This window comes from Microtus oregoni, unplaced genomic scaffold, assembly GCF_018167655.1.
Source record: "Microtus oregoni isolate MIOR12 unplaced genomic scaffold, Mior012 000001F_ref0000356, whole genome shotgun sequence".
In the NCBI taxonomy this organism is placed as follows: Eukaryota; Metazoa; Chordata; class Mammalia; order Rodentia; family Cricetidae; genus Microtus; species Microtus oregoni.
Window position 1 is genome coordinate 24,211,654 of NW_024543060.1, and position 13,515 is coordinate 24,225,168.

A 13,515-nucleotide genomic window follows, 5' to 3' on the forward strand; every position below is an offset into this window, starting at 1 on the left:
AGAAAAATGAACAATCTATGCATGTTTAACCTTTGTCTTATGACCTTTCGTGCACAAATATGCTTAAGTGCAAAATTCAAGCAAGGTACAGTAGCACGTGCTATACATGGCCATCCACAAGGAATGTCCAGTTTTTCAAAGGTCACCAAAGCAGAGATAACTATGCTAAAAGAACTTAGAATGCAGTCTAATGAGCAGAAACAAGAGCTGACTTCTGAAAGGTCAGCCTGGAGTCAAAATGTTGTTTCTGAATATACGTAGATGTTAAATAAACCTGGAGCTAGGCCACACTGTAAAAAGAGTGTGCTTCAGGCCCTCAACCCAGACTGAAAACAAGTACTGGAAAACAATCAAATGAAAATGCAACTAGATCTGTGAATACTCACAATCTGGGCCTGGAAGATACAGTTTCAAGGACTTTTCATCTTTTCTACCCTAGAGCAGAAACCAGCCATCTCTGTGTACAATCAAATTCCACATATGTCAATATAAGATGAGAAAATGATGCTTATAAAGTTATTTCCAGTATATAAAAAGAAATTTTAGAGATATTTGAAGAGTATATAAGCATTAATTCAAAAAAGAACTGAACAGATTATATAATGTAGATAAACACAGAAACGGTATTGTGTATCAGATTAAAGCTCTATGATCTCATTTGTTCTCCCATTTGAATGCTCAATACACGATAGACATGGTAAGAGAACAAATCAAAACTGCATATGCCTGATACCGAGATGCAGAAAAATGAACTGCAGTACTCAAGGGCTAGAATTTACATGAGCACCAAGATGAAGCACAAACTTATATTTTTAGAAATATTTTTAGAGACATTCAAACTTCCCATGAGGTGTTATTAATTTCTTCCATATCCTCCAATGCATTGTGAGAAAACTGCTAGTAATATAATTTTTATATCAAATGGTAGATAGCTACAAATAATGGAGCATAAGCTTCTAAAGGGCAGGAATGTATGAGCTCCACTTTCGCAGGTTTAAGAGCAGCAGCCCCCTTTGAGGCAATAGTTGAAAATCCCAAACTATTATTACCTTTTAGAGTTCAGAAAGATGCGTGTTAGGAATGCTCCAAACACTGGCTATAGTATTAGATATTTTAACATGTCCGGATTCTAGATGTCCTCCACATACTTATATAAGTTCATATTAAAATGATATTTTAATATTAAAGTCTGTTACTATAAAGACACATAGTTATGTTTTATATTCTGCTTGACTCATGCTTATACATTAATCTTATTGAAGCAAACAGCTATACGCAGCAATCAAAAACAGAGACTAGTTAGGAAAAACTGCATCCTGAGATTCTCCAACTACAGACCTAAAAATACACTCTCTAATATCCTTCTTCATTTGTCCTTGTTGTGGAATATTATTTTAACTAGACAAAGATGTGTTACATTTGTTTATGCTGCAGAATATAAATTTAACTGTGTAAAGGTGTGATACTTTAATTTGTGCTGCATTTGTTTTGGGATGTAAGGGTGTGTGTTTAATTATATAAAGATGTGTTGCATCTGTTTGAGGCACCTTGCCAGCCTGAGGCACCTGATTGGGGTAACAAAAACTGAAAGATCAATAGCTAGGCAGGAGAGGGGTAGGAAGGGCTGTTGGGAGAGGAAATCTGGTCTCCAGTAGGAAAAAAAAAAAAAAAGGAAGAACAAGATGTCAGAGGAGGAAAGAACAAGGAAGTGGCCTAGGGCAAGAAGCCAGGCAGAGGACAAACAGGCCTACATAGAGAAGCAGTGAAAGTAAGATATGCAGAAATAAAAAAGGAAATAAAAACCAAGACAAAAGGTAGATGAAGGCAAACATGTCAAGTCAGAAGAGCTAGTCAGAAACATGCCGAAGCTATGCCAAGCATTCAGAACTAATAATGGTCTCTGTGTCATGACTTGGGAGCTAGTTGGTGGCCCAAAAGAAAATGCCTGGTATAGTCCTTCACAGATGTTATAACACATGTTAGAAATTAGAATTACTTTAACTGATATATTTGGAAGTTCTTTTAAAAGAAATAGAAAAGTAACTATAACTATTTTAGAAAACTGTTAACTGGGTTAAGAATGTTAATAAATGTGCTTGGGGTGTGGAAAGACACTGAAGCGGCAGAACGAGCAAAATCAACCCACCGTATAAACACTGACTCATTTCTATATTGCCAGTGACAAATTTCAAATAACAATGATGAGAACTCGTGGACGATTTTATTTGCTTTAATATTTTATCAAATCTAAACTCTTCATATGGGGAAGAAATTTCTCCAATTTTAAAATTAAAATAATCCTCTCTCTTTCTTTCCTTAATTTTCTGAGACAGAAAATGAGGACCAACTAATTTTAAAATTTCTGTAACTGACCTGAAGAAAACTACAGGAAAGACATTACTTTTTCTTTTTTCATATTCAGAGAAGATTGCATTGACTTTGTAGGAGCCATAAGAAAGCAACCCTCTGACTGACCACAGGAACAAACATGGCCAATAGCTCCCGGCTCCCACTATCTCTGGGGCACACATTGGCTTCTGAACAGAAGTCATGGCCTCTTCATAGACTCCACTCTGAGGGCATCTGAATAAACACATCAGATAAACAGATATACAGTAAATACTGAACTGTGGCTCAACCTTACAATGCCTTTGCCCAGCTCTCCTGGCTCTCCAGGTAGTGGAAACCTTCCCAACAGTCCTTCCTTCTCTCCCTCCAGTCAGATCTTTACTTAAGACAGTTCTCTGAGGGGCCTCCAAACCGCTCCTCAGAAGCCCTAACAGAGAGCTCCCCTGGGCTCCTGAAGATCCATATCTTTAGATTATCTGAAGAATCAGATAATCAGAAATAACAATTTGATCCTTTGTTCTGAGTGTTAACACTTTTCTCACTTTTCCTTGGATTCTCTGTCTGTGACCGTGCTCTGCATTTTCCAGTGTTGCCAGAGAGACCTGGAACAGCTTTCCTGTAGTAAATGTTGAAGACACCAAATGCTGAACTACTGCTTTCTTTAGTTTCCTTGGAACTTTTATCCTAGACTAGAGAAATACCATCTATAACCACATTCAGAACTGAATCGATGTTTTCAGGATAATGGAAAAAAACTCCAGCCGGGCGGTGGTGGTGCACACCTTTAATCGCAGCACTCGGGAGGCAGAGGCAGAAGGATATGTGAGTTCGAGGCCAGCCTGGTCTACAAGAGCTAGTTCTAGGACAGGCTCCAAAGCTACAGAGAAACCCTGTCTCGAAAAGCTTAAAAAAAAAAAAAAACTCAAGATATTGTGATTGGGTAACAGAATAAATGTATTTAATGCAATTGAACTGTATGCTAAAAATCTGTATAAAATGGCAGATTTCATCTTATATCTACATATTTTACTCCAATGAAGGTAAACTAAAAAGAACAGTATCTATGTTCTTCAAGATGAAATTATGACCTGAGTTATTTTAGAAAAGACTAAGTGGTCCAGGGGAAGAAGAGACAAGCCCAGCTGCTTTTCAGTCTGAGTACAGCCAATCAAATTTTTGGAAGTATAGAGGCAGTTAAATATGAGGATTTAAGTATGTTTTAAGTGAGCAAGTACACAAACTAAGGCTATCCATTCACATCAAAGCATCAGGACAATAACTCTTCTCTCAGAGACAAGTTTCCCAAGCTTTCCCCTTCCCCAGACTTGCTCGCTAACCAAACATTTCTTCCCCCATAATTTAGAATCTTTGGACACCATGATTTATTTTTACAATTAATTAATATAGAAGAAGTAGTTTTATGCCACAAGAGCCAAAGTAGTAAGGGTTTCTAATGAATTTGAATCTAAATTCAAAGTACAATGAACACATCACAGAACTCTAAAAACATCACAAATAAGACAAAGCAAGAGAGAAAGTGGCACCAGAGAGTCATTTGTTTGTGTCTATTGCACGACAACTCCCCAAAGTCATTCTCAATCTTTCAGGAATTACAGAAGCAGCACCAGTGTATTTTGTTCTAAACAACTCTATCTCAAACCACCTTAGAGAGCAGAGGTGGTGTCTTATTACCAGTCAAAGAAAAGGTAAGCCTAATTCAATGTCCCCCTTTAGTTATACTTACAGTACATTTGGAAAGACTATAGTTCCATAGTCTCAATGACGCTTTCCTATAACACAATCTGCCATCACTATCAAAATACCCCTGCCCATTTGATCACCATTAACACAATGTTACTGAAACTGTATTTTACAGCAAAAGGTAACTCCAGCCCCTTCAAGCCTCCTGCAAAAGAGCTTTCCACATCTTTGGGTGTCTGCCATAAAGCACCTCCTACAACTCTCAGTCTACCATCTGTGAGATGGGTGAACCGCACAGGCAAAAGAGAAGGGTCAGCAGTCTCCAGAAAGATGTTCCAAGAAGACAGAGAATCAGGCATGTGGAAGATTGATGTCTCCACACAGTCCTTTCCACTTAAGATCCTAAGTGAGAGATCTTCTTAAGAAGAATGACACTTTCCAAGATGTACTAGATACATCGTCACAATTAAATGTTACGTGGAAAGCATGTAATTAATTTGATGAGGGATTACAGATAATCGGGAAAGATGTTGAAATATTTATAGGAACACTACACCAGAAGCACTTGGGAGACTCTGAAGTAAATCTTGTCTACCTTAGAAGCTAGGAAACTTCCTAGAAGGAAAGGTTGATTCACCATTTGCCAATAGGCCGCTATCTTTACAAACAACCAAGATTGATGTGGGAGTGTCATATATCTGTTGTTTCATTGGTTAGTTAATAAAGAAACTGCTTGGCCTGTTAGGTTAGAACATAGGTGGATGGAGTAAACAGAACAGAATGCTGGGAGGAAGAGGAAGTGAGGTTAAGATGCCTCAGGCAGACGCCATGCCTCTCCTCTCCAGGGCAGACACGATGAAGCTCCAGCCCAAGATGGACGTATGCTAGAATCTTCCTGGAGGGTCATCACCTCGTGGTGCTACACACATTAATGGTGGTGGGTTGATAAGGATATGAGAGTTGGCCAGTAGGAGGCTGAAGCTAATGGGCTAAGCAGTGTTTATATGAATACAGTTTGTGTGCTGTTATTTCGGGGCATAAGCTAGCCAGGCAGCCGGGAGCTGGTGGCAGGAACACTGCCCGCAGCTCCTTCTACACAAGATAGAATGGCTTAGTTCTGATTTAAGTTGAAGGGAACAATGATACCACATCAGCTATGGACAGCACTCTGGTCAGCTTCAACTCTCTAGCGGGGGTTAACACATAAGACAGTACTCCTTAGGATATGGCTTGTTTTGCAAACACCTTCTGCAAATAGCTCAAACATATACACGGTATGATCTTCACAGGATAGGAAATTGGGCTGACAGAGCTTATACTGGGCCGATGGCTATTAAATCTTTCATGGACTAGGCTCAGTGAATAAAGTACTTTCCCTACAAACAAGTCCAGAACAAAGGTACCTCCCCTTGTGGCTATAGGAATTACAGCATACTGTTCACACAATCTAGAGGATATTTACAGAAAAAATAGTCACGTATCCACCAAAAAAGAAAATTAAAGTCACCTTTTGAACCCTAAGATGAATTTTTCCAATGAATTCCTAAAAATTAATCATTTGTGATTAACAGAAAAATTTCAACAAATGTTGCAATCTAGGGCAATGCTTCTGATGACTCAGCAGAGTACAGCTTTAGCTATAAGATAAAGAAGATCCATATACAAAAAAAGAAAAAGAATAAGGAAAGAAGCTAAAGCATGAATTAGAATTAATGAATTAATATACTCTGATTCCAATCTTCCTCTAAGAAGGATGTTGCCAGCATAAAGGGACAATCAGAGGGAGATGGGATAATGTGACAGGCACTTTGGTTCTTCCAAGACAGGTGTGGGAAGTTTGTCTGCCCAAGCATTCCCAGGTACAGTTTGAGCAGCAACGGAAGTGGATTTTCTATCGGGACATTGCTGTGGTGTGCCTTTTCTTCTCTGCACCTAGTTGAGTGGTACGTTACTTACATAAACTCCCTGAGCCTTCCAGAATTTCTACAAAGTACTCAGGGTCATTTGCTGCACAAATGGCGCTAAGCGAATTAGGCTGTTTGCAGCTGAGCATCTCTTTCTGATAGATTTGAAAAGAAAAACTATTGTACATTTACTTCAAATCTAATGTTTTTGCCTTTAATCTATTTCCTAAAAATAAAACTCAGGCCTGAAATATAATCTTTAAATCATCTCAGGCATGTTCTCTGCAGTTTCTCTCCAGAAAATATCAAAAGGAGGAAAATTTGCTTCCTTCTATCATAATCACAGGCAGAAAAACTATCATTATTATTAGAATACAAATAAATACCTAACAATTTCCCTTTAAGACACGCATTATCATAAATGTTTATCAATAAAAGATCCTCATTATTCTTTATTAACTACCAATTTAGAAGAAAACAATTGGGTTCTACTTTATTTAGTTATAAAAAATATTATTTTCAATTTGGTAATTTGCTAATATCACCCACACTAGTACATTTCAATAATACAAATTACACAGCTAATAAAATAAAATAGGCATTTAGAACAACAGCCTTATTTCTGGAAAATTCAGAAGTATACCAGAGATGAGAGTGGTTTTCGATATTACTATAATACGCTTGATAAGTTTTAATGGAACTGAAAAGCGCATACCCAGTAATATCCCCCAAAATAAATGTGCTTTCCCTTTTTACTTGGGGGTGGGGGTAGTAAATAAGTTTTCTGAAAGATGATACCTTTTTTTCTCTTTCATATATTTACACAAGTTCAAAATGATATTCACAGCATCTTCTAAATTTTGGCCAAGAGTCAAAAAGAAATGCATTTAAACTTTGGAACTTGCCCACAAAGACATGAGGCCAACCCTGGCAGTTGATGGGACAGACACCTTAAACCAAAGGGTTGGGAAAGTCAGGCAGATTTGAAATGATTCTTCAGTTTATGAACTTGTTCAGTGGGACCAAGGTCAATGCCTCTGGCAAGGGATGAAGTTGTCAGCAAGACAACTCATCTAACTGGCACCAGTCCCTTCCACCACTTTTCAATCTCTGGGGCACAGTGTACAGAACTTAAATTCTGGGTTTTTAATTAGCTCAATGAAGGTGATAAGAAGACTCCAAGGATGTCGCCTATTTAGAATCAACCGTTCCAAGAGAACCCTTGTGATCTGTTCCTGAATTGCCTTGCTATTTACCTTGGCAAAAAGGTATAGCATGGTGCAGTTGAAGTAGTAGTGAGTGTGGCTGTTTGGTTACCGCAACTGGTTTGCAATTGCATTTAAGAAGAGATAATGACCCTCAGTGTCTAAGTCCACTGATGTGGGATTTTTCTCTGTATGCTGTGATCACCACTGATAAATAAAGGAACTGCTTTGGGCCTATAGCAGAGCTATAGGGGAACAGAGTTAGGCAGGGGAAACTCAACTGAATCCTGGGAGAAAGGAGGTGGAGTCAAGAGAAGCCATGTAGACCCGCATGAGAGAAATGCCAGAACTTTACCAGGTAAGCCACAGCCACGTGGGAATACACAGATTAATAGAAATGGGTTAAATTAAGATGTAAGAGTTAGCCAGTAAGAAGCTAGAGCTAATGGGCCAAGCAGTGGTTTAATTAATACAGTTTCTGTGTGGTTATTTCAGGTCTAAGCAGCAAGGAACTAACTAGCAGCCTCCTTGCAACATCTATACTGGAAATTGTTATGAATACATTGTAAAGACAGAAAGAATTGAATATGAATGGCATTAAAAAAACATTTCACTTCGTGATGAAAACTAAACTATAAAAACCATGTCAAGAAACTTATTTCAATGTATGTAAAACACCAAAAACTTAGCAATACTAATAACTATAACAAAATATACAGTTACCGCATACCTTTGGTAATGGCTTTCTAAAAGCCAACTCAAGTGCAAGCGGTCACTCATACCTTGGCAAAAAGTTCTCAAGAACTCTATCAAACACTTGATTGATACATCTGCCAAAGGACCATGTTGCTGCAAGTACCCTTCCACTAACCACTTATCAACAAACAAGGCAAGTAAGTCATAATTTAAAAATTAATCAACTCTAAAAATGCTATAAGGAGGATCATGTAAAATAGTCAAAAGATATAACAGATCCAAATATCTAACAAGAAGCTACTGATAAATAAAACGTGGCATAACAGTGCAACAGAAAAACAAAGTGACATTTTTAAAAATGAGATAGTGAGACATTCCAACATGGAAAAAAAATAAACTAACTATTCAGCAGATAATAGAATCTAGTCATGTGGTGGGCATTTGGGAGGCCAAGGCAGATGGTTCTCAGTGAGTCTGAGACAAGCTTGGTCTACACATTGAGTCCCAGAATAGTAAGAGACAGAGCTAGGGAGACCCTGTCTGAAAACTACAACAAACTCCCTGAAAAATTCTAATCATGCAGCACCAGGTATTATACGCTCTGTGTATGTGTAATAGCTGCCATATGCAAATCTCTCTACACAGAAAAAAGTGCCCTAGAACTAAATAGAACAACAAAATTAAAGAGTTATAGTTAAAGAAAGATTTTATTTAGGAGGACTAAAAATAATCTTAAATTGATATAGCTAAAGGTATATCTCAATATAACAAAGACCTGACCCAAACCACCCTATAAAATCCCTACATAGGTACATGGCATGATATATAGACTTCACGCAAATAAAACTTTTTTTAAACATTTAAACATTACTAAAGGTGTTTATCAGCTGTAAGAGTTCTTTGGTGGAGTTTTGGGGGTCGCTTATGTACATTATCATATCATCTGCAAATAACGAAAGTTTAACTTCTTCCTTTCCAATTCGAATCCCCTTGATCCCCTTATGTTGTCTTATTGCTATTGCTAGAACTTCAAGCACTATATTGAAGAGGTATGGAGAGAGTGGACAGCCTTGTCGTGTTCCTGATTTTGGTGGGATGGCTTTGAGTTTCGCTCCGTTTAATTTGATGTTAGCTGTCGGCTTGCTGTAAATAGCTTTTATTATATTTAGGTATGTCCCTTGTATCCCTAATCTCTCCAAGACTTTTATCATAAAGGGATGTTGAATTTTGTGAAATGCTTTTTCAGCATCTAATGAAATGATCATATGGTTTTTTTCTTTCAGCTTATTTATATGAAGGATTACATTGATAGATTTTCGTATGTTGAACCAGCCCTGCATCTCTGGGATGAAGCCTACTTGATCAAAATGGATAAGTTTTCTAATCTGTTCTTGGATTCGGTTTGCCAGTATTTTATTGAGGATTTTTGCATCAATGTTCATGAGTAAGATTGGCCTGTAATTCTCTTTCTTGGTTGAGTCTTTGTGCGGTTTTGGTATCAGAGTAACTGTAGCTTCATAAAAGGAATTTGGCAATGACTCTTCTGTTTCTATATTGTGAAATGCATTAAGGAGTATAGGTATTAGGTCTTCTTGGAAGTTCTGGTAGAATTACGCATTGAAGCCATCTGGTCCTGGGCTTTTTTTGGTAGGGAGGTTTTTGATAACAGCTTCTAATTCTTCGCGACTAAAAGGTCTATTTAGATTCAACCACTTTGGAAATCAATGTGGAGGTTTCTCAGGAAATTCGGGATCAACCTGCCCCAGGACCCAGCAATACCAATCTTGGGAATATACCCAAGAGATGTCCTATCATATTACAAAAGCATTTGTTCAACTATGTTCATAGTAGCATTATTTGTAATAGGCAGAACCTAGAAACAACCTAGATGTCCTTCAATGGAAGAATGGATGAAGAAAGTGTAAAATATGTACACATTGGAGTACTACTCAGCGGTAAAAAACAATGACTTCTCGAATTTTGCATGCAAATGGATGGAAATAGAAAACACTATCCTGAGTGAGGTGTCCCAAACACAAAAAGATGAACATGGGATGTACTCACTCATAATTGGTTTCTAGCCATATATAAACGACATTGAGTCTATAATTTGTGATCCTAAAGAAGCTAAATAAGAAGATGAACCCAAAGAAAAACATCTAGTTATCCTCCTGGATATGGGAAGTAGACAAGATTGCCGAGCAAAAATTGGGATCTTGGGGATGGGGTGGGATAGGGGTAAGGGGAGATGGGGAGAGAAATGTGAGAAGGGGAGGATGGGGGGAAATTGGGGAATTGGGATGGTTGGGATAAAGGAAGGATGGATATGGGAGCAGGGAAGTATATATCTTAATTAAGGGATCCAGCTTAGGGTGGGCAAGAGACCTGAACCTAGAGGGGCTCACAGGTGTCCAGGGGGATGTCCCCAGTTAGTGCCTTGGGCAGCTGATGATAAGGAACCTGGAATGGCCCTATCCTATAACCACACTGATCAATATCTTGCATATCACCATAGAACCTTCATCGGACGATGGATGGAGATAGAGACAGAGACCCATATTGGAGCACCGGAATAAGCTCCCAAGGTCCCAATGAGGAGCAGACGGAGGGAGAACATGAGCAAGGAAGTCAGGACCATGAGGGTGCACCCACCCACTGAGACAGAGGGACTGATCTACTGGGAGCTCACCAAGGCCAGCTGGACTGGAATTAAAAAAGCATGGGATAAAACCGGACTCTCTGAACAATGAGGACTGATGAGAAGCCAAAGACAATGGCACTGGGGTTTGATCCTACTTCATGTTCTGGCTTTGTGGGAGCCTAGCCAGTTTGGATGCTCATCTTCCTAGACCTAGATGGAGAGGGGAGGACCTTGGACTTTCCACCTGACTGCTCTTCCGTCTGGAGAAGGAGGGTGAAAGGACTGGGGAGAGAGGGAATGGAGTGGGAGGAAGGGGAGGGAAATGGGAGGATGGGAGGAGGCGGAAATTATTTTTTCCAAGAAAAAATAAAAAAAAAAATTACAGGAGATTGGGCAAGGATGGCAAATGCCTTTAATCCCAGTACTAGGGAGGCAAAGGCAGATGGATTTCTGGGCGTTTGAGGCCAGCCTCATCTATAGAGTGAGTTCCAGGACAGGCTCGAAAGCTACAGAGAAACTCTGTCTCAAAAAACAAAAAAAAAAAAATTACCAGAAAACTTCTAATTTTAATACATACAATTTTTGAAAGGCATTGAAGTCTTAATCTTGAGATAGGGAGAAAATGTAGAATCAGATTAAAGAGACATTAAAATTGGCACCAGATGATAAAGGAGCAATGAAACCAAAGGACATGCAAAGACTTGGAAAATAGGTAAGAAGGAAAAGTAAGAAACAAAAATTAATAGGCAGGACAGGAGGTGGAAGAGACGAGGCAGAAAAAAGCAAAGAGGTAAGAGGAGTAAAGCAAGGAGACAGGAGTCAAAACAAAACACAGCATCCCTGGTCTGGAAGGTAGGACCACTATTAAAGAATGCAGGTGAGCCCCAATTCCTTGTCCTCCACAAGACAAGAGCCAAGGTTCTGGAAGCAGGAACCAAACAATAGAGACCCTTTATCCTGATCTTCAATCCTGGTATTGCCATGAATACTAACAACAAGGTTCCAACTGAGCCACTCATAGCATGGCATATGATATTACAGAAAAAGTTCATTAGTTTCACAGTTCAAATATCATCTGATTTTTCTTGAAATATCATGTATAAATTTTAATTTGATATTTTTAAGTTTTAAGATTCTGCTCTACTATTATTTTCACATTTAGAAACAAATGAACAAGAGTCATAGTGAAGATAGGCCTCCTTTTAAACAACCATACTTCATATATGCAAATCATTTTATATTGTTTAGTGTGCATATCCATCATGTCATTCTGCGCACTAGTAAGTAAACAGTGCAGAGAGTTAGATCACTCAAGAATCCTTTTAAATTTCCCAAGGAGCTACGCCACCTCAAGGATTAAGTCTGGAATGGAGAATTAGATGTGAATATTTCTTTATGGTTAATGCTGGGCTTGATGGCACAGCTATTATCCCAGCACTCAGAAAGTAGAAGCAGGAAAATTGTCACCAAGTTCACGGCGTATCAGGGCAATATACAAATTTGATCATAACAATTAGGGCATCTTTTTTACTTCTTTTAATCAATACTTTATAAAGTATTTTTATGTTTGCATAATGAAATGGCTAAAGTTATCTACAACTGTGAGGAGGGGAATACCTTGAAGAATGATCTACTTCCTTGAACCTCGATAATATTTGCAGAAATTCTCAATTTCAATTATAAGTTCTACAATAATGACAAACCATAATTCATATAATTCAAAAACATTGCCTTACATTAACATTAATTACTAAACAATCACAGGACTATTATGATAAGGTCTGTAGAAGAATCTGTAGGTTTAAAGTTGGAAAATCTTTAAAAGCCTAAGGAAGGGCTCATGGCTATTCACCAAGACATTTGTAAGATGTTACAAGAACACAAAACAAGCATTCATTAAGTATAAAAACTAAAAAGGCTTCACACTTATATGATGTTTACATAAAAGTCAATCACAAAACAGCTTCCAAGAATACACCTGATATGTCGCTCAGAACTAGATTTTTAAAACATAAAATGTACCTGCAGTTGTACTGAATTGTGCCGAAGGCCTTCAACAATGGGAAAAAATCTGTCAATTTTTCTTTCTTCTCCAGCTGAAGTCAAGGCTTCTAAAACTTCTTCAAGGCTATCAGAAATTTGGAGTCTATTAATTAAATAGCAAGGATCAAATAACAAAAATGCCATGCAATCACTTTACCATGCTAATTAATAAAACATGAGTTCATTACTATAAGTTCATACTAACTGTACAAAATAGCAGGATTCATGGTGACATTTCCGTGCATACAAAGAATGCATTTATCACATTCAGCTTCCCTACAAATCCCGTTACCCACTCCTCCCTCTGTTCAGGTTTTTAACATCTTTGCTAACTTTACCATCTTCTACTTTTACATCAGACCCTTTTCCCCGACTGGTATCTACTTGAGGGAGGATCAGCATGTTTTGCCGTGTGCTCTAGCATGTATTTTGATTTATTTATTTCTGGCCAATACCCTGCAAGGTGTTGACCAAGCACCTATGAAACACCACAGGTCAGGACTAATTTGAAATATTTTTGCCACTTTAGGTTCACACTGGATTCTTATTTATACTATTTTATTGAAACATAAAACTATACCACATAATGGGACATTTCAATGCATGCTGGTGCTGTGTAATATAAAATGAGGAAAAGCATGTATATCTCCCCAAATAAGTCATTCTCTCAGGATAGCAGCATTTAAAACCTATTCTTCTACCTTCTTGTAAAACATACATTATCATTTTCTAGAATCAACATCCCATGGATTGTAATGTATGTAAACTGTATGCAGTGTGTATATTATAAGCCATTATAAATAAGAAAGTAGGCAGAAAACAGTTGAACAACTTGTTCAGTCTAACATCTACTTCTCCAAAGTGCTGAAGCATGGATCTAAACTCTGGCAGCCTGTGAAGGCTAAATATCTAAAATGCCCTCAGTCAACACATAATGTTCCTCAAATAATGAAACTGTGACAGTCAAAAACAAACA

The 13,515-nt window shown here is 38.0% G+C and overlaps 1 protein-coding gene across 3 annotated transcripts in view; it reads right to left on the minus strand.

Annotated features, from left to right (window-relative positions):
- The window catches only part of Diaph3 (diaphanous related formin 3), a 459,276-nt gene that overhangs the window by 299,268 nt on the left and 146,493 nt on the right, over positions 1 to 13,515 (minus strand). For all 3 annotated transcript variants that reach the window (XM_041667741.1, XM_041667734.1, XM_041667725.1), the window contains one exon: positions 12,519 to 12,624. In XM_041667741.1, the coding sequence (XP_041523675.1) occupies positions 12,519 to 12,624 (106 nt within the window). The remainder of the gene's footprint in view (positions 1 to 12,518; positions 12,625 to 13,515) is intronic.